Source organism: Myxocyprinus asiaticus, chromosome 5 (assembly GCF_019703515.2).
Source record: "Myxocyprinus asiaticus isolate MX2 ecotype Aquarium Trade chromosome 5, UBuf_Myxa_2, whole genome shotgun sequence".
Classification (NCBI taxonomy): domain Eukaryota; kingdom Metazoa; phylum Chordata; class Actinopteri; order Cypriniformes; family Catostomidae; genus Myxocyprinus; species Myxocyprinus asiaticus.
The window spans coordinates 10,451,577-10,479,566 of NC_059348.1; the positions used below are offsets into that span (position 1 = coordinate 10,451,577).

Sequence of the window (27,990 nt, forward strand, 5' to 3'; positions counted from 1 at the left end):
TCAAGCCCTGCTTCATGGACTCAGTCAATTCACCTTTCTGTACACAGTCTTTAAGCACTTCCAAAACAAACTTTTCTATGTCTTGCCAAAAGGTCCTATAGAATTCAAAAGGCAGTCCATCTGGACCTGGGCTTTTATTGAGGGGAGTTTTCTGAATAATCGCATCCAACTCTTCCAAAGTCAAATCCATCTCACAAGATGACCGATTTCCATCACTTATAATAGGTGTGAATGCTTGAACCCTCTCAAAAAAGCTAACAGAAAACTGTGGTTTAAATACTGATACACACATACAGCTACATAATACCGAACTATACCAGACAGTTTACTGTTGCACTGTTATGTTGCACTATTGTATGTTTTGTATGTCATATGTTGTACTACGAATAAGAAACCAGCATATTTGCTTACATTTATCCTGTATACCTGACTTTTAGTATAAAGTGAAGATCGTTGAAATTATTTGAAAGTTACGAAGCAAGGTAGCTTGCAATTCGTCAGCGTTAGCAGGCAAGATCAAGTTAGCTAAAATTACACAGATCAATCCTTATGGCACTATAAGAAGATCGCCAATTCAGGGTCGAAGGTCCCTCCAGGAATCAAATGCCCAGCCAATGTCCACTATAGTTTTCGCTCGACCACGATCACGTTTACGCTTAGCCAGACGGGATTCAGTAGATAAATGTAAATTTTTTTTTTTTTGGCTTACTCGTGTTTGTGTAGGAGTCGGTGTTGTGCTGGGAGTCGGCCGTTTGCTGGATTCCATCTCTAAGACAACGTTACCTAGTGTTGCGGTTTGTTGTCGCTGTTGAATAGCGGAAGATAAGCTATTACTGTCTGAGGCAAGGCTCTTGGGAGTGCGCATAAACGTCACATCCTTTGGATTTTCCCGGCAAAAGCGACCCGCTCCCTTCTCATGAAAATCAGTCTACAGGCTTTAATAGGCAACCTAGGAAGTCCGGGAAGGACTCATTTTTAAGTTGCGTTACAAGCCATTCACACATTAGCAAAAAAAAAAAAAAAAAATGTTACATATTGCACCTTTAAGGAAAAATGACAAAATATGGGTATGGTCAATATCACACTGCAAAGTCTTCTTAAAAGTAGTCAAGGTCAAGGCAAAGTGCTTACTATATTACTGTACTACCTCAGAGTGAAAGGGCTATATAACAGGGTTTAATTCGGCCCTTCAAACTCCTGTCCAGACGGTTGCGGTAATGAACCAAAAAGCTGGTTTGCCCACCGCCTACAATCCTCAGAAGAAGAATCTCGACACGTATTGTGACGTCATAAGGGCTGCGACACGGCTGGTTCTTCAGTCTGTTGAGAGACTTGTGTGGATAAAATCAGTTTTCTTCTCTTGTCCTACATATGGAGATCTAGTTGTGTATAGAAGTGAAGAAACATTGTTTTTCATTTGGATTCTGCCTGTTTAAGGAGGTTTCACTGAAATATGAACAAATAAAAGACACGGTGCTGTAAGTAATGAAATTGGTGAGTTTCACCCCTTCTTTTATTTTCATTTGCCCCCTGTATCAGACGGGTGAAGTGCATGTGATGATATTTCATGTTGTGCACGACAGAGTTATGATGATCATCTCTTAGAAGTCACTAATGAAGTTAAAGTGGAACCATTCACTTGTATTTCTGTACTCGATTCAATTGTGAGTGCATGTTTATATGTAACTATATTTAGGAAGGTCCCATCATATCTAGCTGTCTCTGGATGAGAGGAGCACATGGGTATATGGTGAAAAGTAAAACTGTGAACAGAGGGGGCTCCTAGAGCGTTATGCCGCTTAAATACGGGACAATATGCGTCCTGTCTTCAATTTGGCCAAAAACACGGGACGTCCCGCCTAGAATGGGACAGCTGGCAACCCTATTGTGCTTGTCCAAGTACATGTTCTTCAGGGCCAGTAAATACAGTCAGCAAATGCATTATTGCCATTTCAATTTACCATACACTACTAAATTAACAATTGTTATGAATATGTTAATATGGTAATTGACAGAGATGGGACCAAGTCATTGTTTTACAAGCCACAAGTAAGTCTTTGCATTCAAGTCCCAAGTCCTCAAATTTAAGCTTCAAGTCTTAAACAAGTCATTAGTGCTCTTTGCCCAAATTAGTGTCAGAGTATTAATTACTATATTAAATTTATATCAAGAAGTCTTTTAAAGTATGTTCATCACTTCCCAGTTTAATTTCATGTGAGATATACTGTATATTTTCACAAAGGGCACCGATCTATCTCAGTTCAATTTGTCTGCCTAGGGATGTGTTTGAAAGTTACAGGTGTGTCTTAAAGGAATATTCCGGGTTCAATACAAGTTAAGCTCAATCGACAGCATTTGTGGCGTAATGTTGATTACCACAAATTAATTTCGACCCCCCTCCATGTCTTTAAAAAAAGGAAGAAGCAAAAATCGAGGTTATATTGAGGCACTTACAATGGAAGTGAATGGGGCCAATTTAAATGTAAATATAAAAGGCAGAAATGTGAAGCTAATAATTTTATAAAAGCTCTTAAATAAATTATTCTGTTAAAATTCATGTATTATTTGAGCTATAAAGTTGTTTAAATCGTCATATTTACAGTTGCTTTAGGGGTTGTTGACATTACATGATCATGGCAACAAAGTGTAAAGTTGGACATAACTTTACACAGAAAAGGTTAGTAATCTATTTTTCATACTAAAATCATATACACGCATATTATTTGTCTTATGACTGTACTTTTGAAAAAGTTAGTATTGTAACGTTCAAAAATTGGCCCTCATTCACTTCCATTATAAGTGCCTCACTGTAACCCCCAGATTTTTTAACTTTTTTAAAGAAAAGGAGGGGTAAGTCAAAATAAATTTTTGTGGTAATCACTATTATGCCACAAAATGTTGCGATTGAGCAAACCCTGTAAACAGTGTAGAAAAAAGCACAGTAGGGGTCAAATCAAGCAATAAATAGATTATGATGTTTGTTGCAAAATTTCAAAATATCAAGTTTTGCCTCAATATGGTTTGTCATTTTTTGGTTTGCAATATTCGATATATTGTCCCATCCCTAGTAGCTAGCAAGCTAATCCAGCTAACATGGTAAGTCAAATGCTACTGAACCATAGCTGACAAGTAAAAGTTAACAATCCCAACATACCTCTGTCTGTGGGTTTTCAGATGCCTCACAAAATGGGACGTTGTTGATGAAGAGTCTGTAATTGTACTTGTTGCAGTACTTTTGTTGCCTTCAATATTGTATTGTTTATACCCAAATGATATTACCTTTGGTATAATTTTGGCTGTGTCTTCCTTGAATGCGCGATGTTCGAAATTAGTCCTACTCTTGTTGTTGGTTGTCTGATTGGTTTAATGTGGAATGTGGAAATGCAGATTTGAAAATCAAATGAATTGTTTATTGGGTAAAATGAATAGTTGATTTGCTGCACATTTTTAAATGTACAACTCTGATATTTGGTTTTATAAGGTATCAAGTCTTTCCAAGTCAGAGGGCTCGAATCCAAGTCAAGTCGCAAGTCATTGTTGTCTAAGTCGAATCGCAAGTCTTCTTTGATTATGTAGAGTCGAGTCGCAAGTCATCAAATTTGTGACTCGAGTCCAAATCAAGTCCAAGTCGACTCGAGTACACGATCCTGCAAATTGAACTGTTAACTAATCGGTTATCATGCTAACTGGAAGCACAAAGAGAAACTTAACCCTTGTGCGACCTTCGGGACATTTTTGTCTTTTTCATTTTTCTTTTTTTGATCATTTTGGCTGTTAATACTAACGGCATAAATTTTGCCAAAGGTGTGTATTTTTGGGGGAATTTTGTTATTTCAACCTCAGTTCCCATATTACATCTATAATACACTGTGTACACAAAATAGTTACACTCAGGACCCTAAGGACAAAATGTCCCCATTGAAACTGCAATATTTGATCCCAGTGTCATTAAAGCATAAAATCGTGCATTCTAGGATATTATGCTTTCATTCCGGAGCCCTGGCTTCAAAATGTTATTTTTTTATATTTTCCACCAGATGGCGCCATTTCCCCATGTTTAGCCTATGGAGCAAATACATGCTTTTCCCCTGTTTGCTGTATTATAGAGCACTGCAGGCCAATTGAATAAATGATGCAGCTAAAATTGTGTGGGTGTGTTGGTATGGATGTCAGAGTGTGTTTTGTATGTGTGTATTGAGAAATTCGTGTGTGTGTGTAAAAATCATTATATAAACAAACTGGCATTTAAAGGGTTAAAATCCTGAAAATGAATGAATATTTGGTAGTTATGATCAGGACTGATGTTGGTAAAAAATTTAAGTCAGCGAAAGTGGAAACTAATATTAATATATCATATTTCTATGGCAGTTTTTTGATGTGGACATTGTTGTCCTCTAAGGACCTCTGAGTAACTTTTTAAATTGAAGGGTTAATTTGACCGTTTGTTGCTGTGGGTTCTGGGAGAGACTGAGACCTTCTTAAAACCAGAAGAAATAAATTATTATTAGTTATTCACACAAAGAATTTATCACAAAAAAACAAAAAAAAAAAAACATAAGAAAACTGAAATGAGGCCCAACCGAATTATATTAACAGACAAATAAACAAGAACAACGAGAGAGAACAATAATCAATATAATTGTTAGAACACCATCAAATAAATCAGTAAAATAAAAATAAATAAAATGCACTCTATAATTATTATATTACATTATATTATTAGTATGCAATACTTACTGTCCCAAATTCCTCACTTTCACATGTTATTTTAAGGCTCTCGCGCGACAATTCTCTCAAATAAAAACGCATAAATCTCTGGATTTTTCCCCCCTCTGGACGTTCCCGTGCGCACGAGAAGACATTCCCGTGATGTTCCTGTGCTCGACTGTGCGTGCTTTACATTTTCCAGTGCATGAATATCTTGTAACTTTCAATTCCCTTGGTTTTGCATTTTTATTTTTTGACATCCATTCTGTCACTGCAAAGCACGAGTTTTGGGTGTGATGCATAACAGTAATCAGAATAAGTTAAATTTTCCTGCTATGTTGTGATTCAAGGAATTGCTGTTTATTTATCAGTAATTCAATCAAAGTTTCTGTTCTGTTGTTACTTGTGTTACAAATACGTCTTTTATTTGATCAAAATTATTGTGCTTCCTTTTATTAGGCTACACAAGTGCGAGTTGAGCGCATGCAGTACAGGCAGGGATGCACGAGTGTTTTGATTGCTCTTTCTTATGTCCTAACTCTCATTATTTGCTGAGAAGTCCATTAATACATTTTTCATGTTTCAATGAAACATCAGAAGGAACCAAATCACTACAATTCTTTAAACTCCTCAGCGCTGCATAAAACATTCTAGGAGAGTGTGCTTGGCTTACGCAGCTCTGTGCGCGCGCAATAAACTCTGTGCGGCCGCTCGCGCTGCACAATGGCAACTGTACTCGGTTGTACGATGCATGGTATCAGGACATTTGGTCAAGAATGAATACATGAGGAAAGTATCTAGCCGATACCAGTTCTATAACAAATGCATAATTATTTTTGCGTGGCGCATCATCAGTGGAAATCTGGAGGATTCCAAACTCTTGAATTTTTGGATGAAGCTGGGCACCATTTGGGCACCTCTGCATTAAACCAAAATGAGACGATACATTAACAGCATGTAACGAACATTAAGCAACAAAACACAATACAAAACCTAATCTCTGTATACATTAAACACAGATAGGCTATGGTGTTTCCCTGGATGTAAGCTGTTTAATAAGTTAAAAGCAATGTGAAAATGGTAATGGATTTACAACAAAATGGGGTCATTTTATTAGTTATTGACGCAATTTACTGCTGGCATCATCTGAAAATGTTTACTAACATGGCTATTCAGATGTGACCATGTGTTACATTATAGTACATAGTTGTAAAATTGAAGTGCACAAGAAACTGGTCTAAGTCTTAATTTTTATTATCATCGAACAGGAACTGCTTTTTTTTCCAGTTGTACTGGTGGCTAAAATGTCCAAGCCTTTTTTTTATACACATAAATATAGCCTATACCTTATATGTATATAAATATATAGCCAACATATCTGTACTGTATCTTTAAGTCTGTCAGTTAAACCGAGGAACATCTTGTGAACTCAAAGTCAACAAACTCTTCTTCCATGTTGCAACCTTTTGAAAAAACACAATAAATATCCAATCTAAAATTCCTACCTTTTGTAATTCCCATCCGCTGAAACGGACATTAAAGGAAAATGGCTAAACATATACTGGCATTTGTAATGCATGAGCACGCAACTGTTTTCTCGTGCGCACGCATAAATCTCGGGATGTTTTCCTCCCGCAAAGGTCACTTAAGGGGCTCCATATTTTTGTAAACCTTTACTTGAGGAAAGCTGCCTAGTTTAATTATTTTACTCATATTGATAACATATCTTTCGATTTTGTTATTAGGTATATGTTTAATACATTTCAATTTTGTCATCTTTGCATGAATTGTAATAATAATAATAATTTAGAAATAGAAATATATCTATGTTCAGAGGAGAGTGTACTCATTTATGCAGCATACTGCATTTTACGTGATCAATTATATATCGTTATATATAATGATATGATATATCGTTATATAATAATATTGTAATGTTTTGTAAATATTTACAAAAGTTGAATACAAATGGACAAAATGTAGCATTATACATGGGTTACTTTGCACTAACTAGTCGACTAATAGCTCAGACAGTGCACCGACTAGTGAATTGGTAGTTTTAAATTGGTAGTTTTGCACATCGCTACATTTTACCTAAAAATTCTGTATTACAGAGTGAAACAATTGTCATTTCAGACACAACTGTTCTTCAATAGACATTTCTCTCTGAGATAAAGCAGTTACAACAGTTTATCTTTTTATGATGTTTTTATATCAAAACATCGAGTCGGCAAGGAAATATTGTTGTAATATCGAATCGGGAGTTCTGTGATAATTCCCAGCCATATTAACTAATATACAACAGTTAGTTCCGGTCCTCGAATCTGATTGGACGAGAGACGTTCCATGTGTACTGATGGTCTCACACCATCATCACTCGGACGTTTCACTGTGTGTATCACTCCGCTTGTGTTTGTGCCGTTCTAAACTAAAGTGTAGGAGCAGTGCATATGTGTTAAGAGCTACTGTATATGTGTCTCTTTACATGTATTGTTTTTTTAACATTACATATGTTAGCCAGCAGGTGGTGGTAAAAGATCATTTTCGTGTGTAATATGAGCCACTTGATGAAGTGAAGTGAATCCGCGTCAGTCAGTGTTTACATCAGCTCTTCGTGATCGCTCGTATTAGTACTACACTACTAAAGCTAGGAAATAGCTTTAAACGGCTTTAAACTAACAACTTCAGCATTAAGGCTCATCACAGCTGAGAGACACAACAGACTGATTAATTACACAAACTCAAGGCGCTTACCTCTTTAATCAAATCAGATCCCTTTATTGTCACTCAACCATATACACAAGTGCAACAGTGGGTGAAAGTCTTGGGTGCAGTTCCGAGCAACATAGCAGTCGTGACAGTGATGAGACATATACCAATCTACAATAAACATCAGATTTACACAACACAATTTACATATCTAATATACACATAATTACAACACAATATACAAATAATAATATACAATGTACACTATACAATACACACAATATAGAATACACAGTATACAATCAAAATAGTATATATAAAATATACAGTAGGTTGTATTGTGCTGTATTGACATTCAGGCTGTCGGCTGATAGTCAGTTGCCAGTGTGTAGTTAAGAGAGAATATATTTATATTTATGAGAGTCCAGTGTGAGATTAATAAAGTGCAGTACTGATGTATATTGATGGTGAGAGATCAAGAGTTCAAAAGTCTGATTGCTTGGGGGAAGAAGCTGTCATGAAGTCGGCTGGTGTGGGTCCTGATGGTGCGATACCGCCTGCCTGATGGTAACAGTGAGAGCAGCCCATGGCTCGGGTGGCTGGAGTCTCTGATCCTCCTTGCTTTTTTCACACACCACCTGGTATATATGTCCTGGAGGGAGGGAAGCTCAACTCTGATAATGTGTCTGGCAGTTCGCACCACCCTTTGCAGGGCTTTGCGGTTGAGGGAAGTGCTGTTGCCATACCAGGCAGTGATGCAGCCAGTCAGGATGCACTCCACAGTGCTGGTGTAGAACCTTGTGAGGATGTGGTGGTTCATTCCAAACTTCCTCAGCCATCTCAGGAAGAAGAGGCGCTGGTGAGCCTTCTTCACAACGGCCTCAGTGTGGACGGACCATGTGAGTTACTCAGTGATGTGGACACCCAGGAACTTGAAGCTACTGACCCTGTCCACTGGTGCTGTTTAAGCCCAGAGCCCAGAATTTCTCATCAAGCTTGGAGGGCACTATGGTGTTGAATGCTGAGCTGTAGTCTAAAAACAGCATTCTCACATATGTGTTCCTTTTTTCCAGGTGGGAGAGAGCAGTGTGTAGTGTAGATGCAATGGCATCATCTGTGGAGCGGTTGTTGTGGTAAGCAAACTGCAGTGGGTCCAGTGAGGGAGGCAGCACAGAGCAGATGTAATCTCTGATTAGTCTCTCAAACCATTTGCTGATGATGGGGGTCAGAGCAACAGGATGCCAGTCATTCAAGCAAGTGATTTTGGATTGCTTTGGTACAGGCACAATGGTTGATGTTTTAAAGCATGTGGGGACCACAGACAAGGAGAAGGAAAGGTTGAAAATGTCCGTAAAAACACCAGCCTGTTGGTTCGCACACGCTCTGATGACATGGCCCGGAATGCCATCTGGACCCACGGCTTTACAGATATTTACCCATCGGAAGGATCGGGTTACATCCGCTACGGAGACGGAGAGTGAACTAACGTCTGTAGCTTCAGCCACGAGAGCTTTGGCCGTGAGAGCTCTCACCGCGAGGGTGGTGCTATTTCCCTTGAAACTAGCAAAAAAATTCTTACCGGAGTTTCCGCATTGGAGAGGACGTGCTGTTTAAAATGGCGGAGGACAATACGGTTTCTATAGTGAATGACTCTTGCGCACCATCTACCTCGAAATAGGGAGGAATACCTCCAATGCCATTCTAAATGCATATTATAAGTGAACCGAACTATTGAGCATCTACATCTTAGTCTGGAGCCCTGCATTTTCTCTTAAAAGACCCAATCAAAACAATTGTACATACAGTACACAGTGAATATGGCATTTACTCTTAAGTTGCACTCACGCTCTCGTGCAGATCCAGCGAGAGCAGCAGCAATCTACTGAGAGTTGAAACACCAGGGATCGCCTGCTTGGATTATCATGGACTGACCATCATGATTTGTGAATTACTAGAGGAACATTTCATCCTTATCCTGAAGTTTTTGATTCTGGCTGATGGAATATGCGCTTCTGAGGAAGATATTAGATGAGTGCTGGACAGGAAGAAAATGCTGGATTTTCGTGAGGTTCGTGAATTACATCTGGTTAAACTAGATATCCACATATTTGCAGATAGTACTGTATATGATTGATATTATTGATATTTGCCTTTTTATCATTAGACAAGACAGTTAAGAGATACAGGGAACTGTTGAGGGGAGAGAGATGGAGAATGAAACAGGCAAGCACTTTAATGCATTGTGGCTCTGATATGCGGACCGTTTAAATGAGACTGTGTTGCATGTCTATTATTGTAGTAACACAACGCTGATGCAATAATTAAAAAATTCAGAATATCATCCGATTTATCGGCCTTGGCAATATATCGGTCGACCACTACTTAAAGCTTCATCTTCTGTTACAAGATAATTTTCTGTAAAGCTGCTTTAAAATAATCTGTGTTGTAAATAACGCTTTACAAATAGAAATGAGTTGACAGTTACTTTATTTGAATTACACCTTAATAGCTGCTCAAGTAATTCTAATGGTGAATCAAGTGGATGATACTGATAGTGAAGCCAGTCCATTATTGCATGTTTAAGAAAGGAGGAAGATTATGAAAGGGAGACATTGCAGCAAATCACATGAGCAAGAGTGCTGTATGTCCATCTATCAGCATGGCTGTGATTCGGCTGTAGATAATTATAACCATGCTGATAGATGGACGGTACAGGACGATTGAGAGTGTGATATTGCTTTTATACAATAGTTCAACAAACAAGTAAATAAATGAAAAACTAAGGACTGACCCCCAAAAAATGGTCTTGTGTGAGGAACTACTTGAGCCATGGATTCAAGCTCTGCATTTCAAAAGATGCACACAGGCCTCCGTTACGAATTCGAAAATGTCACTTTAGAAGAGTAACGACAGCTTGGGCTGTTTCTGACATGTTACTTGAGTAACAAGGATGAGTGTGTGTGTATGAGAGAGACTGAGTGTGTGATATCCTGCGTCTGTTGCAGTGATGAACAGTAATGCTAAAGCTGTGAATTTAACTCTATTCCTCAGCTGTAAGGTGATAGCAATCCGCTCAAATCATGGAGTGATGCTATCATACGTGCTATCGGAATTATCCTACGAGTATTTCACTCACATTCTAGTGTTTTGTTGTTGGAGAGATAACAAAGACGGCAGTTTCATTCTTGCATGTTTGTAGGGCAACTCTTATTTTGACACCGACACAAAGTGTTCTCTCCTCTGCCATGTTATTAGACAAAGTTTCTTTTCAGACAGTATTTTGAAGGATTTGATGTGTAAGGTGTAGGGTTGCTAAGGGGCGGAAAATTTCCGGTAAATTTCCGGAAACTTTCCAGAAACTTTCCATGGGAAGGTAAGCTGGGGAATTTTGGAAATATTGGAAAAAACTTTGGGCGCTTGGCTATATGCTGCTGCATCTTTGTGCCATTCTTAACATAGGTCTTTGCACAGTATTTGCAAATGTACACAGCCTTTCCTTCTACATTGGCTGAGGTGAAATGTATCCACACATCAGATGGCGCACGTGGCATTGTTCTGTAGAATAAGTTTAGAAAAAAGCTTGTAAAAAACACTAATGCAATGACCTGCACAGATATATAAATAGTTAGCTAAACAATTGGAATATTCTGGAATGGTAAAAATATTTTACAGTTGATGCTGGACAAATGAATAGAAATAGGCTAGATGAATCGATGAACACTCCTCAATCAGCATGCTAAATCAAACTATAACCTACGTTCTTGTATAATGACAGAAAACTGGCTAGCAGAAGGCAGAAGAAACAGTATCACAGTTGAGCTAGCTAGCTCCATGAGAGCTAACCTCTTAAATTGTCAATGAAATGGTGTTAGCTAGCTTACATTTAGCATATCTGGTTTACTGGCTAGCTAGCTACTGTATAAACACATTTTGATTTAGTATTTGCTAGTTAAACGTTTTAATACCATAGATCAAATATATTTACCCTAGTAATATCATCAAAACTTACTTGACTGGATGTAGTCCTTGGGCTCAAATGAAGTATTGTGGCTTCAATAGTCCTGCTGTAGTAAATAGCCTGCAGTGAGTAGTGTGCTGTGTGCATGTGATTGAGGAATGCGCAGGATAGAAATTCAACTGAATTTGCATTAAATCTGGTTGTTTTAACCAAGATTATGCTGCAAGATTTTTTTTTTTCAACTACATTTAAGTTCCCTGTTATAGGCTAACTTGCAATTTTGCAAATTTCCATTAATTCCCGTTAATTCCCATATATTCCGGTTAATTCCCATGTATTCCTGTTAATTCCCATGGAAAATTTCCAACTTTAAAAATTCCCGGAAATTTTGCAACCCTAATAAGGTGTCATCACAAATACAATTAAATAATTTTTTTTTTACCTTTTGTATGTATTTTATCTGTTTTTACGTAGTTTACTGTATTTAGTGATTGTTTGATTACAACTTGAACATGCCTTTGCTGATATGGCAATAAACACAAACTGCTACTTTCTCTATGTTAAAAGTTTACATCTTTTCCCATCTTGTAAATTCTGGTATAAGGCAGGACATTCATTCCCAAACTCAGGCACATAGCAAAGGGAGAGCTGATTTGTGATAACATGTCAAGGACAAATCAGCTGAAAATAATTGAGACAGCGGTTGAGGTGACGTGATGGATGGAACCCTGTATGGAACCCTGAAGTACCCCTGAGTTACTCGTACCCCCGGGAATCACTGTTTTAGTAAATATTAGCTTCATGTAAACTTTTGGTATGGGTTAGTTTTCTCCCTAATATTTAAATATTGTATTTCATGTTTCTGAACATCTTCAGAAGAATGTGATAATAATACAGTTTTTTTCTGGCTCCTTGAAACATTATTTGTGGTCAATAAATTTAAATGATTACCTTCACTTAGGGCCACTTATTATGTGAGGTTTTGTGTGTGTGCACCAAATCTTAACTTTCCACCCTCTCTCTGACACTTAGAATTAAATCAACTTGACATGCTACTGAAGATGGAGTTTGTTAAAGAGGAGTTTAAAGAGGAGAGTGAAGACGTCAGTATTTCAGAACCATTCAGTCTGAAGAATGAAGACACTGAGGAACAAAAAGGTTGGTGCCCATTCTTGATTTTTATTTCATGACCGCTGAGGAATATGAAAGGAATAGTTCACCCAGAAATGCAAATTCTGGCATTTACTCAGCCTCATGTAATTCCAAACATGTATGACTTTCTTTTGCAGAATACTAGGGATGCCACTCTATGAGTCTTTGATGGTACAATTACCATCTAAGGAAAAAATTTTGCTGAACAGGTTTTATGGTTACCTGCAAATTTCCCTATAAACCACATAATCATATCACAATTGACTGTTGGCAGGCACAGACAGTGTTTCTCAGGGATATATAGACACGAAACAGTCCTACAATAGCTTCACTGACAAATATACACAAAATAGATAGGCCAAAATAATTATAAACTTTAACTGAACAAAACTATCAAATTTATAAACCAAGTGATGCTCCAATTTAGAGCAGCACAACACCGCCAAAGCATGCTTTAGTTTTGATGCAAACATTTGGTGTATGCATACAGTCAAACATTCAGCCTTTCAAAGGATAGTTCATTTGACTGTGCGCACATAGCCATGTGGTTGGCGCATTTCACTACAACTGCTATGAGACACAGCACTATTTCTCTTTAGGTGTCAATACCCATAAAGGTGGAGTCATGTGACGCTCTGTGAGGGTTGGTCACTTAAAGGCGAGCTCCGTACTTTGCTACAATTATATTTTAAGCAATTTTAACTTGTGAGAACTGTAATAGTTTTGTTTGCTAAACTGTGCTGGGAGGGCAGGAGGTCGAAACATTTGAAATCGTTGGCCTGTGGGGACATTAAAAAGCACTAGGGCTGAAATGATTAGTCGACATTGACAACGTTGACAATAAAAAAAAATGTTGACAAAAATGTTCGTTGTCAAGTAGTCGTTTAATCTCATTTAACACAACATGAGATCATTTGAAACACTAATGATGATGCAGGAGAACAGCTCACAGTCCAGACGCACTCCAAACTTTCCAAACAGATTAAGGTGGTGATAATACAATAATGCAAAATAAGTAACTACAGAAGCAGTGCCATTGTGACGTGAAAAAGCGGAGCCGTACCTGGTGTTCCGCATGAGCAAAACTTGCCTGTCAGTGTGTCTAAAAAGGAAACACCCCGGCGTTATATACTGTATTTAACGCATCCTTTGTTAAAGTTCAAATAATAAGGAAGCACAAACTCCAAAACTAGCATTTCTTTGTGCGGTCAAAGTCGCGTGAAAAACAGCGCGAGAGTGTTTCAAACTTCTCCCGGCTGATACACTGTCTCTCGCGGAGACGCTCATCACTTGTGCTCTTCAATTGTCATCAATTGAATATATCACAATTCCAGTGGGTCAGAAGTTTACATACACTAAGGTAACTGTGCCTTTAAGCAGCTTGGAAAATTCCAGAAAAAGATTTCAGGTCTTTAGGCAATTAGCCAATTTGCTTCTCATAAGCTAATTAGAGGCAATTGGAGGTGTACCTGTGGATGTATTTTAAGGCCTACCTTCAAACTTGTGCCTCTTTACTTGACATCATGGGAAAATCAAAAGAAATCAGCCAAGACCTCAGAAAACAAATTGTGGACCTCCACAAGTCTGGTTCATCCTTGGGAGCAATTTCCAAACGCCTGAAGGTACCACGTTCATCTGTACAAACAATAATACGCAAATATAAACACCAAACAGCCCACACAGCCATCATACAACTCGGGAAGGAGATGCATTCTGTCTCCTAGAGATGAACGTAGTTTGGAGGAAAAAGTGCAAATCAATCCCAGAACAACAACAAAGGACCTTGTGAAGGTGTTGGAGGAAACAGGTAGACAAGTATCTATATCCACAGTAAAACGAGTCCTATATCGACATAAACTGAAAGGCTGCTCAGCAAGGAAGAAGCCATGGCTCCAAAACTGCCATACAAAAGCCAGACTACAGTTTATAAGTGCACATGGGGACAAAGATCTTACTTTTTGGAAAAATGTCCTCTGCTCTGATGAAACAAAAAGTGAACTGTTTGGCCATAATGGCCATCGTTATGTTTGGAGGAAAAAAGGTGAGGCTTGCAAGCTAATTCCAACCGTGAAGCATGGGGGTGGCAGTTTCATGTTGTGGGGGTGCTTTGCTGCAGGAGGTACTGGTGCACTTCACAAAATAGATGGCATCATGAGGAAGGAAAATTATGTGGATATATTGTAGCAACATCTCAAGACATCAGCCAGGAAGTTAAAGCTCAGTCGCAAATGGATCTTCCAAATGGACAATGACCCCAAGCATACCTTCAAAGTTGTGGCAAATGGCTTGAGGACAACTAAGTCAAGGTATTGGTGTGGCCATCACAAAGCCCTGACCTCAATTTGACAGAAAATTTGTGGGCAGAACTGAAAAAGCGTGTGTGAGCAAGGAATGTGATGAAAGAAAGAAATAATTCTTGCTACTATTATTCTGACATTTCACATTCTTAAAATAAAGTAGTGATCCTAACTGACCTAAGACAGGGAATATTTTCTATGATTAAATGTCAGGGATTGTGAAAAACTGAGTTTAAATGTATTTGGCTAAGGTGTATGTAAACTTCTGACTTCAACTGTATATTGTTACATCCCCTAGGGGTCGAAGGAAGGTGTGCTCCCTGGTCAACCGCCAGACCAAGAACCCCAGACAACAGTGAACAAAGATTCAATATGTTTTGTTGGAAGTAGATAAAATATTAAAGATGTAAACATATGCAGCAGGTATTTGGCTTCAGGGTGACCCCTGGCCCAAAATAAACAAAAACAATTCTAGAAGGAAAAATGATAACTAACCTGAAAGAAGAAAGTAAAAATACAATTTAACTAACCTAACTTCACTAACAGAAACAGAGCGAGCATTATAAAATAAACAGGGCAGGTCACCCCTACAAACCTAATTGTTATAGCTCAGAAAACACTCCAGTTCTGAAGAGCAATAATGTAACGAACTCTCAGCATGAGGTCCCAAGGGATTGGTCTGGTGGCTGGTGGGGAGCATGGAGGAGTGTGACAGGCCTGAAGTCATAGCAGCTCCCAACTGAAAGGCAGCTCAAGCATTTTATAGGTGTACAATCAGGAACGGCCAGTCTGCAAATCAGCGGCACCTGCAGACACTCAGGACAGAGGACAAACCCACAGACACAAATGGAGAGTAAGACAGTGAACAGCACAGACACAACTGTACACATTATTACGGGACGTAACAATATGTGTCACGGTGTGTATCATATCGTGAAGAAAATCTTCGATATGCAGCTCTATTAAAAAGAGAGAGATTGTTTTTTGTGAGTTAAAGATGGATCGAAGTGAACAAAAAGGTGAGTGAGGATAGTCTTAGCCCAATATACAATGCAAAAAAAAATATAGTTTTTTGATTTGTCTTTTTTGGTTTGTTTTCCAATATAAATAACTAAAACTCCTTAAGTACTTTACGAGCTATACTGCAGAAGAAAAAATTGTTATCGGAGAATGTTGAATGTTGAATATAATATTTAAATATTTTAAAATATCTAAAAATCCTTAAAACAAGATACATTTACCTGAGAAGCAGCATATAAGATATTTAGACTTGTTTTCAGAGAATGTATCTTGAATATAAGTACATTTTGCCTGTATATTTTGTCTTTACTGCACTGGCAGAAGTATGAACAAGTGAAAAAAAAAAAGGTTATATACAGGTGCAAAACACACTTATATTCAAGATACATTCTCTGAAAGCAAGTCTAAAGGTTCTAGAGTCGAGTTTCTAGAGTCGACTGAAAGAGAGCTACAGGCTAACCCCCCTGCTTCCAAGACTGATGTGGAACGTGTGGGAAACACTAGAGGATATGGAAAATCGGAGCAGGCGTAATCATGTCCGTTTCATTGGAATCCCGAGGGAAAGTCAGGATGTGGTGAAGTTTTTAGATGGGCTTATTCCGAATTTGATCGACACAGTGGACGCCAGCTTGAAATAGAGTGTACCCACAGAGTTTTTGATCAGCTTTCTGGGGGTGGGGGACAGACCGTGATCCATCCTGGCAAGATTCTTGCGGTTGGCTGACAGAGACTTTGTTCTTAGAGCAGCGAGGAATAAAGCTGAGTTGTGCTGGGAGGACTAAAACATCATTGTTTTTCTGGACTTTGCTAGATCGACTCAAGCGAAGCAGGACAGATCCAAAGAGTCTAAAATATTGCTGCACCAACAGAAGGTAAGCTTCGCACTGCCCTGTCCGACTAAGCTGAGAATTGGCGGCAAGGATGGGCGTAAGACTTTTACATGGCCTTCATTAAATCAATGGATTCAGTGGTTAACTTTGCCTGCACTTGATCAACAATACAGACTATATATCGTGCATTTTGCTGACGCAGCCCGAGAGGGTATGTTGTTCTGTTTTCTGCCCACTGGCTCCTGCCTGACACTTTTTATTTTTCCTTTCTTTTTTTTCCCCTTGGTTAACTTGCTGTAGAGCTCATTTGCTCACGTTATGGGTTCGATGTTATTGTTTACTGGGGCCTGTTTTTTTTTTTTATTCATTTTATTTAACATATTTATTTACAGTTTAATGGCACAGTTTATGTTAAGAAAAAAGGAAAATAATTATAATATATATATATATATGTGTATGTGTATGTATATGTAAAAATCACCAGACTTGAGCAATCTGGTAGCAATAGTGTTGCGGAAAGTCTCATGTGCGTGCATGGACAGTCGCATTTCCGAGTGATGGACACCAGTTGGGACTGTTATGCGTGATGTTGAAGTGCATTTTTTTTCTGTTCTGTGGGTTAAGGATGTTATGGTTACATCAATGCTGGATAGTGGTCTATATAATTTAGCCTTGGGTGCACCATTTTTCTTTTCATGTCAGTAAGTCACACTTTAATATAGATCAAATGATTCTCTTCACGTGGAATGTTAATAAGCTGGGGCACCCTATAAAAAGAAGGAAGGTTTTATATTTTCTGAAGCCTAAAAAATTTGATAGTGTTCCCTCAAGAAACGCACATTTCTTCACAGGAAGCTGAAAAACTTGATGGCATGGGGTGGGCATGTGTTTTGTAGCGCTGGTTCGAATAATAGCAGGGGAGTCATCACACTGATAAGTAAGCATTTACAATTTAAATGTCTCAAACTGATTAAAGATTATTTAGGATGAATCATTAATGTTTTGACTGAAATATAGGGGCAAAATCTGATTTTGGCTAATATTTATGCACCCAACACTGATGATCAGAACTTTTTTATAGATCTTGAGGGAAAGCTACAAGCTGCTGGGATCCTTCATGATATGGTTTTGGGTGGAAGATTCAATCTTTTAATGGATCCGGTCCTTAATCATAGTGATGCTAAGGTGTGTAGACTCTTTAGAGCAGGGGTTTTCAAAGTATGGGTGCGCCTCGCCAGGGGGGCTCTAGAGCATGTCAGTGGAGGCGCTGAGAGTGGTAAAATGTTTTTATTAAATATGTATATATACAGATATGTATTGAGTTTAAAAACATTATTTAAACAGTTCTGTATGCTGTAACATAAAGTGCCATCGTGTACGTTGTGTCACAAGGGAGGCCCACTGTCTTTGACTTTGAAAACCCCTGCTTTAGAGCAGCGTTGTCACTACAGAAGATGTGTAAAAAATCTTGGTCTTACAGACATTTGGAGACTTCTGAATCCATCTGGGAGGGACTAAACCTTTTTTTCATCAGTTCATAAGATTTACTCCAGAATAGATTTTTTGATATCTAAGTTGCTTATTCCATCTGCCACTGACTGCTTAATTGGGAACATTTTTGTTTCAGATCATGCTTTATAGAGAAATCATATAGATGGTGTTTTAATAAAATCCTAATGCAGGACCCAGCATTTCAACAGATATTAAATATAGAAGTTAATGCTTATGTAGAAACCAGCTGGTCCTCAGTGTCCTCTGTGGGTGTGGCTTGGAGGCGCTTAAGGCAGTTCTTAGGGGGTGGATCATACAGTACACCTCATTCATTAAATTTTGAATTTGTTAAAGTGAATTTGTAGAATTAAAAAAAGAGTTAAATGTGCTGAAACAGAGCTGAAGAGCCGAATGTCATCCAGTGGTCTTCAAAAGTTGACTCAGCTAAAATATATGTACAGTACTATTTTGTCACAGAAGGTAGAGTTTTGGTTATTTAGGGCAAGCCATATTTTGAGTCCGGGGACAAGGCAGGGAGGATTCTTGCCAGATACTTAAAACACAGAGTTTTTTTCCACGATTCCTTCAGTGAAGTCTTCTGGAGAAAATATTTTTACTTCAGATTTTTTGCTCTTGGTAGGGGAACCCGGCAAGGCTGTCCTCTCTCCCTTTTATTGTTCTGTCTTGCCCTGAAACCATTAGCAGCGCAATAAGAAAAAAGGATGATTTTCCTGGCATTGTAGCAGGAGGTGTGATACATGAACTTTACGCAGATGATATATTATTATTTGTCTCCAACCCTAAAAGATCTATGCCTAGCCTCCATTGAATTAATTCTTTCTCCAAATTTTCAGGATATAGGGTGAATTGGTCTGATAAGCTCTTGCTCTGACATCATATTGCCCTGCCATGGTTTTTTAACCTGGTGCCTTTCAATGGCCCAAGCAAGGCATTAGGTATTTAGGCATTTTATTTCCAGAAAATTTGAGAGATTTAGTTAGTTAATTCTGACCCATTAATGAAAAGGTTCTCATGTGATGTGGATAGGTGGTACATCTGTCTATGGCAGGGAAGATCAATGTTATAAAAATGATTTGTATCCCCAAATTCAATTACAGTCTGTCCCACTAGAAGTTCCTCTTTCTTATTTTAAACAATTTTATACAATATCTAAGTCTTTTATTTGCAATAGGGAAACGACCCCTGTTGGATTTCAGTAAGTTACATAGACCAATTGACAAAGGAGGTTTAGGCCTCCCCAAAATTTTGTTTTATTACTTTGCTTTTAATATCAGACACCTGGCCCATTGGTTTCCCCTACCTACCTAGAGCCCCTACCTGGTACTACATTAAACGGGCGGTCCTTACCCCAATCTTACCATTGAAAAGTCTTTATCAAGTTGTCTAGAGAAGTAAAAATGCATCCCATTATTTCACACTTACATGCAGTATGGACAAAGGTTTCCTGTATGTTCAATTTTGATACTTACCTAAATGCTTCCTCAAGCATATTGCTGAACCCCAAATTATATATTAACATGTCCCCCTTTTGCTGGAAAGAATGGATTGAGAGGGGTGTTGCTACACTTGGTGACCTTTATGCAAATGGAGCTTTGAGATCATTTGAAAATATAACCCAGCAATCTGGGATTTCTAGGTCTCAATTTTTCAGGTATTTACAGTTGTGCCATCTGCTTTGTATTTTTTTATTTTTGGGGGTAGTACACAACCCCCTAAAGCTGCAGACACTCACTGTATTTTGCTCACAGCCTTTGGAAAGGGGCATGAAGCATCAGTGTATAATTCCTTGTTTATTCAGAGTCTTGGTGACGGGGCCTTAACTGCTCTAAAGAGGTTATGGGAAAGAGATTTGAACTTGGTATTGGAGGATGGGGAGTGGGAAAATAATGTTTTTTTTTTTCTCCCAATTTGGAATGCCCAATTCCCAATGTGCTTTTTAAGTCCTCGTGGTCACGTAGTGATTCGCCTCAGTCCAGGTGGCGGAGGACGAATCCCAGTTGCCTCCGCGTCTGAGACTGTCAACCCATGCATCTTATCACTTGGCTTGTTGAGCGCGTTGCCACGGAGGCTTCACGCCATCCACCGCGGCAACCACGCTCAACTCACCACGCGCCCCACCGAGAATGAACCACATTATAGCGACCACGAGGAGTTTACCCCATGTGACTCTACCCTCCCTAGCAACCGGGCCAATTTGGTTGCTTAGGAGACCTGGCTGGAGTCACTCAGCACGCCCTGGGATTCGAACTAGCGTATTCCAGGGGTTGTAGACAGCGTATTTTACCAATGAGCTACCCAGGCCCCCTGGGAGTGGGAAAAGATTTAAAAAAATATTAAAACTATGTCTAGATATGCAAGGGTACACCTTATTCAGTTTAAGATTTTGCATCTTTCTACTGGACTCCCTCTAGATTGTTTAGGCTTGGTCTAAAAGACACACCTACCTGCTGGCGATATCAGTTGGAGGATGGAGACTTGGCCTATGCTCTGTGGTTCTGCGCTAAGATTCAAGAATTCTGAGTAAGAGTCCAGAATTTTATCGGTGAAGTTTTAGATACTCAAAAAGATGTATTTATTAAACATTCATAGTGCTGTGGGAAAAAGTAAGTGATCCCTTGAATTTAATAACTGCTCGATCCTCCTTTGGCAGCAGTAACCTCAACCAAGCAATTCCGGTAGCTGCAGATTAGACCTGCACAAAGTTCAGAAGGAGATTTGGACCATTCTTCCTTACAGAACTGGTTTAGCTCAGCCATATTCTTAGGATGTCTGGTGAAAACTGCTCTCTTGAGGTCATTCCCCACAGCATCTCTATTGGATTAACATCTTGATAAACACTGTTGCTCATCTCCTTGATCTATCACTACATAATCGGATGGTATAGATTGGTTGTATGGACTATCTGGACTGAAGCAGATCTGTACGTTGCTTCATAAGAGGACATTGCGCCACTGCGCCTCCAAGTTCACGGTGCCTAACTTTGTATTCATACGGTTCTGGACTAATTTATATGGTTTATTTTCGTTAATTGGATGAATTTGTTCGAACATATATTATTCTTTGGATTAACAAGCCTATGTTCAAGTCGGATCTACTAATCATTTGTTTTTCGGTTGCCATCATTCAATGGCTAGGACCAAATATTATTTGGATTGGCTGTGTAGTCTACCTTCGGACTTTTGATTATTTTGGTGTACTTATTACAATTGAATCACTGCATATGCATGCATTTAAGCTTTCAAGTGGCGATTATATGTCTAATATCACTTGGAAGCTCCACCACAACACTAGTAAACTCACATAGTTACCTGTCCTCAGTTTGGTCAAATCACGGTTCAAACCTCAAAACATAGTGTACCCTGGCAACAACCTTTGCTCATACACCTGCTGTATAAATTGATTACTACACAAGGAAATAACAGAGGCTTGGTGTCCACATTATATAATTTTATTTTGGAGGCCTCTTATGGTGACCTGCCATTAGATAGGCTGTGGAGGCATGACTGCTAGAATCTGGGATTCTAGACTTTGACTTTGCTTGGGAGGATGTTTGGGTAATATAAAGGAGGCTTCTCACAATCCTTACCACAAACATATACACTTTAACTTTGTACATAGAACATATATAACTCCTTGCAAGCTCCATCTTATGAAAAGAATAAACAATCCCACTTGTACCATGTGTTTTGTTCACCAGATGGCAGCAATCTGCCTCCAATATATGTCACATTCTCATTTTCTTATAGATATTTAGGTTTTTACTGTACTAAAGTTTCATAAATTAGCTTATTTGCATATGCAGATTAATGTAAATAAGGTCAAAACAGCATAAAATCCCAAAAGAAGTGCATAATTTTATTGTTATTACTTCAGGGAAGAAGAAAAAGTTACACCTTTGCTCGTTTCTGTCAAAAATGACTGGGAGTACCAAAGGTAGGGCTCATTTATGAAGACCATAGGAGGGTTAATAAAGGCGTGAAAAACTTGGGGCCTGGGTAGCTCAGTGGTAAAGACGCTGGCTACCACCCCTGGAGTTAGCTAGTTGCTAGGGCCCGGTTGCTAGGGAGGGTAGAGTCACATGGGGTAACCTCCTCGTGATCGCTATAATGTGTTTCGTTCTCGGTGGGGCGCGTGGTGAGTTGAGCGTGGATGCCGTGGTGGATGGCGTGAAGCCTCCACACACGCTATGTCACCGTGGTAACGCGCTCAACAAGCCATGTGATAAGATGCGTGGGTTGATGGTCTCAGACACGGAGGCAGCTGGGATTCATCCTCTGCCACTCGGATTGAGGCGAATCATTACGCGACCACGAGGACTTAAAAAGCACATTGGGAATTGGGCATTCCAAATTGGAAGATAAATAAAAAAAAAATAATGAAAACATAATTGTTTTCGTGTTCCATCTAGTTACGAAAGATTGCTGTCGCCAGAAGTCACTAGCTTTCAAATGAATGTGACTAGGTCGCTGTTGTTAGTCACTGCATGTGTGAACGGGCCTTAATTAAGTCTATTAGTATTGTTTAATTATATAGTGCTTATTTTTTATTTCTGCAAGTTTCATGTGACAGAATTGGAGAGAAAAGTCAGAGGTAGTTGTTTAGCCTGTCACCCGTCTTCCTTTCTGAATTCATCAATTCATTTTCCTGTGTGTGAGAGCTTCTAACAGAGCGCACAGATGAAGAGTTTTCCAGAATAGTTTGTAAGAACCTCTGGTGCTTTCTTCTAATGATCTTGTTTACTTTTTTCTCTTTGAATTTCACATTTATGCCACTTGTATTAATTTTTGACTATTTTGTGTTTTATTTTAGACCTGATGAAGCTGAAAGAGGAAAGTCAAGAACTGAATGAAGTGGAGAAACTTCAGTATCAGAAACCTGAACATTTTGTTAGTGCAGAAAAATCTGTCAGTTGCTCACAGGCTGAAAAGAAATTCTCTCACAAAAGAACTCGAAGAGCAAAAACAAAAAAACAATCTTTCATCTGCCCTCATTGTGGCAAGAGTTTCGCACAAAAAAGAAACCTTGATTTACACACAAGAGTTCACACAGGAGAGAAGCCTTACACATGTCATGAGTGTGGCAAGAGTTTCACACAAAAAGGAAACCTTGATTTGCACAAAAGAGTTCACACAGAAGAGAAGCCTTTTACATGCCTCCAGTGTGGAAAGAGTTTCAGACATAAAGGAAACCTTAATTTACACACAAAAAATCACTCTGGAGAGAAGCCTTTTCCATGCATCCAGTGTGGCAAGAGTTTCACACACAAAGGAAGTCTTGAGATGCACATAAGAATTCACTCTGGAGAGAAGCCTTTCACCTGCTCTCAGTGTGGCAAGAATTTTGCACAAAAAGGAACCCTTGATTTACACACAAGAGTTCACACAGGAGAGACGCCTTACACATGCCATCAGTGTGGAAAGAATTTCAGACATAAAGGAAACCTTAAAAGCCATTTAAGAATACACTCTGCAGAAATGCCTTACACATGTCATGAGTGTGGAAAGAGTTTCCCACAAAAAAGAAACCTTGATCTACACACAAGAGTTCACACAGGAGAGAAGCCTTTCACATGCCTCCAGTGTGGAAAGAGTTTCACACAAAAAGGAAACCTTGATTTACACACAAGAGTTCACACAGGAGAGAAGCCTTTCACATGCCTCCAGTGTGGAAAGAGTTTCACACAAAAAGGCAATCTTGATTTACACACAAGAGTTCACACAGAAGAGAAGCCTTTTACATGCCTCCAGTGTGGAAAGAGTTTCAGACATAAAGGAAACCTTAATTTACACATGAGATATCATTCAGAGAATCTTTTTACATGCCATCACTGTGGCAAGAGTTTCACACACAAAAGAAGTCTTGAAGCGCACATAAGATTTCACACTGGAGAGAAGCCTTTTACCTGCCCTCAGTGTGGCAAGAGTTTTGCACAAAAAGGAAACCTTGATTTGCACACAAGAGTTCACACTGGAGAGAAGCCTTACACATGCCATCAATGTGGAAAGAGTTTCACACAAAAAGGAAACCTTAATTTACACAAAAGAATTCACTCTAGATAGAAGCCTTTTCAATGCCTCCAATGTGGAAAGAGATTCACACACAAAAGAAGTCTTAATTTACACATAAAAATTCACATGGGAGAGAGGCCTTTCACATGCCTTCAGTGTGATAAGAGTTTCACAAATACAACAACCCTGAGAGCCCACATCATTCAGAAGAGAAATTACACCACTGTTCTCAGTGTGGCAGGAGTTTTTTGCAGCTGTCCAATTTTAAACAACACGAGTTAATAAATACTGGTGTGAAAGCTCAGGTGTGCTCAGAGTGCAGTAAAGCCTTTGCCCAAATCAGCACCTTGAACAACTTGAAACAGCATGAAAGGATTCATACGGGAGAAAAGCCTAACAATTGTTCACATTATGAGAGTAGTTTTGCTCACCCAAAACACCTGAAACACATGACAAAATGCATACTGGAGAGAAGACATATGACTGCACTCATTGTGGGAGGAGTTTCAGCTCGCCAAGTACTCTACGGAGACATTTAAAGAACTGCCCAAAGTTGTCACAGTGAGAGCTTTATTTTGAGAATCTTTCTCTGTGTTCCATACGGGATAAATCCGCCTCTGAAAGGGACTTCAAAGGGACAGCAATCCTGAATGCCATGTTGAAGGGTCATTCCAAACTGATGAGCTCATAAATAGCTGCTTCGAAGGGGCTTTAAATTTAACGTTTTCATAGTGTTCAATTGATGAGCCCCATTTCCACATACAGTCCCGATACTTTCCTCTTGAACTGCCTATATGAGAACTATTAAGAGGAACGGGACACTCAGAGTCTTTTCCCTCTTTTGCATTTGCACAAAGGTACTCCATCTACAACAACTCCACCAATGGAGGACACCAGGATCGGAGCTACACTTTTAGGGCTGTTTTACACAAACTGTGTCTTCAGGATACAATCTTTTACACTGGGTGCGAGAGCCATGCGTGCAATTCTGCATCCCTAAAGCTGCAGTGAGAGGAGAGATGAGGTGCTCGATCAGCCTATTTTAACCATGCAGCACATGCTGAACTGAGCAATCATGACTGCCATGTGTAAAGGTTGTTCCAAACCGAAGGGCCTTCAAAATGAACATTTCCCTAAAGTTCAGTTTATGGAGACTTTGCTACCATGCAGACCGGAACCGAACCATAAGTCAAAATTCTGTAGGTGTGCTAAGTGTAATGTAAATTAAACCAGTTTCAACTACAAAGAAACTCTGGATCTAAATATCAAAACTGGTGACATCCCTGCATCTCTGTGGTTTATAAAAGCTTTTCATTATTGTAATGAACTTTATAAATCATTTTTAAATCCCTGGATGTTTGATGAAGCTCACATTTCTTCATAAGGCCTTAAAGTTTTAAAACAATTATTTTTGCTTTGCATGCTGAAAGCAGTTAAGAGTGAGGCAAAATCATGTGTAAATATTTCTGATTAGGGTAACAGTGTCTTATTTGACTTGGACAGATGACGTTAAAATGCATTCCGAATAAACTATATTTTTGAGCCCAACACCGTTCGGCCCAACAAATCTCTCACTCTGGAGGGAAAACCCTTCAAAGGAATTACAGCATTAATTTTTAGGGGTGATCTCTTTGGAATGGAACGCAACCTTTGTTATGTGAAATTTGCGTAACTTCCAAAGACTATAGTAGTAATATGGTGTAGGAAGACAACAACTCTTATAGGATGGATAAAATAAGAACAATAGGTTATTTTGGTCATACCAATATGCCTATTGTCAGAGATGTTATAAGGAGGAGATGGGTCATTCCTATACAAAGTAATGGGAGGAATCTTAAATGCTAAATGTGGTGACCAGTAGGAATGGAATACAGTTAAAAGAGCCAATTATGATTTTTAATAGAGACATTGTCTGTCTGTTAATTGAGAATGTGCATTAACTGGACCAGATTATGAAATAGTGTGTTTGTTTTTGTTTTAGCATCATTTAAGCTAAAGAAGCAGCTTTTAGAAATACCATTGTTCCCAGATTTTATTTCTCATTTGAAATATGTTGTGAGCAACCTAGTCTCATAGAATGAACATTACTATAACTACATTTTTGCAAACTGACGTTAACGTTCTGCGTTATACGTTTCGCCACAGTTTTCTGGTGAAATGAACAATAGAGGCGCTACAACAACTTCGTTTTCACACAAATCAAGTATAATGGCTGATTACGACCATTTAAAAAAAGTATTTTTCGCTCACTTTTACTAAAATGCATAATTTAAAATACAAAATCTTTTGATGCTTGTATTACAGACCCACCTACATTTACACACTCCAATATGATTAGCTTCAGCGGTAATTCATCTGATGTTGTACTTTGGATTTGGAAGACCGCGGTTCGATCCTAGCCAAAGATGCGAACTGATGCGTGAGATGCAAGTGTCATAAAAGCGTCACAAAATGATGTGGTTGCTTCAGAAAATGTGCTTTTCATGTTGAATTTGCTTTTTCCACACTATCGGTTAGGTTTAGGTGTTGGTTTAGGGTAAGGCTTAGGGATGCACAATATATCGGCGGCTGATATATTATTGGCCGATAACCAGGAAAATCTAAACATTATTATCGGGCAGATAATGGAATCGCCTTCGATATTTTAGCCGATAATTTGTTACAGTTTATTTACATGCGGCTGAAATTCTCTGACTGCCTGCGGCGACTTTCCTTCAGGCAGAGACTCGGGCAGTCTCAAGCGACAGTGAGCATACACAGCGTGTCTCTGTGAGTGAGAGCGAAGCTTATATTGCTCTGTGAGGATCATCTCTGCACCTTGTTATGTTGTTTGGGGGCTGGTTTTAGTCATCTGTTGTAAGTAACGATGGCATTTCCCATATTCAGTTAGTTTCATGAGGCAATATGAAACATTTTTACAATGCATTATTACAGCTGTTTGAAGTTTATTATTCTCATAAACCTATTAGTCCGACATGCAAATGGTGTTATACCACATCTACCGTAATTTGTTGTTGTGGGTTCAGACACATAGTATTAATGACACGCAGTGACACAGAGGAGCCTTTGTGATGCCTGCTTACTCTATTTTTAAGCAGATGATAGAATGAAGAAATACAGAATCTCAAAGGTCTTTCTTCATTTAAAATAACACATGAAAGTGAAGAATTCTGAAAGAAATATTTTACTATTGCATACTAATAATAGAATAAAATATAAATACCAAAGACTACATGACCTGGAGGCAATTTGCCAAGATGAATGAGCAGCTATACCACCTGCAAGAATTTGGGGCCTCATAGACAACTATTACAAAAGACTGCATGCTGTCATTGAAGGGGGCAATACACAGTATTAAGAATTAAACGAATGCAGACTTTTGAACAGGGATCATTTCATTTTTTTTCTTTGTTGCCATGTTTTGTTTTATGATTGTGTCATTCTGTTATAACCTACAGTTGAATATGAATCCCATAAGAAATAAAAGAAATGTGTTTTGCCTGCTCACTCATGTTTTCTTTAAAAATGGTACATATATTACCAATTCTCCAAGGGTATGCAAACTTTAAAGCACAACTGTGTGTATATATATGTATATACACACACACACACACACACACACACACACTGGCAGCCAAAAGTTTGGAATAATGTACAGATTTTGCTCTTATGGAAAGAAATTGGTACTTTTATTCACTAAAGTGGCATTCAGCTGATCACAGTGTATAGTAAGGACATTAATAATGTGAAAAATTACTATTATAATTTGGAAAAAAAATGTTCAGAACTTCTTAAAC

General features: G+C 38.7%; 2 protein-coding genes across 2 annotated transcripts in view; both read left to right on the plus strand.

Moving 5' to 3' along the window:
• Positions 1 to 1,294: 1,294 nt before the first annotated feature.
• The window catches only part of LOC127440772 (uncharacterized), an 84,930-nt gene continuing 58,234 nt past the window's right edge, over positions 1,295 to 27,990 (plus strand). Inside the window, exon 1 of the mRNA XM_051697646.1 lies at positions 1,295 to 1,440. The gene's annotated coding sequence lies outside the window, so the exon portion shown is untranslated. The remainder of the gene's footprint in view (positions 1,441 to 27,990) is intronic.
• Positions 1,347 to 27,700, plus strand: LOC127440792 (gastrula zinc finger protein XlCGF57.1-like). The gene is made up of 3 exons (XM_051697699.1): positions 1,347 to 1,494; positions 12,407 to 12,532; positions 22,995 to 27,700. Exons 2-3 carry the CDS (start codon positions 12,424 to 12,426, stop codon positions 24,242 to 24,244), a joined length of 1,359 nt encoding a protein of 452 aa, XP_051553659.1. The 5' UTR covers positions 1,347 to 1,494; positions 12,407 to 12,423; the 3' UTR covers positions 24,245 to 27,700.

What these genes read in the sequence shown, in the direction of transcription:
- LOC127440792 (XM_051697699.1), top strand. Translation starts at nt 12,424, where the DNA reads ATGCTACTGAAGATGGAGTTTGTTAAAGAGGAGTTTAAAGAGGAGAGT. An exon ending in AGACACTGAGGAACAAAAAG is followed by an intron (nt 12,533 to 22,994) that starts GTTGGTGCCCAT and finishes GTTTTATTTTAG; the next exon opens with ACCTGATGAAGCTGAAAGAG.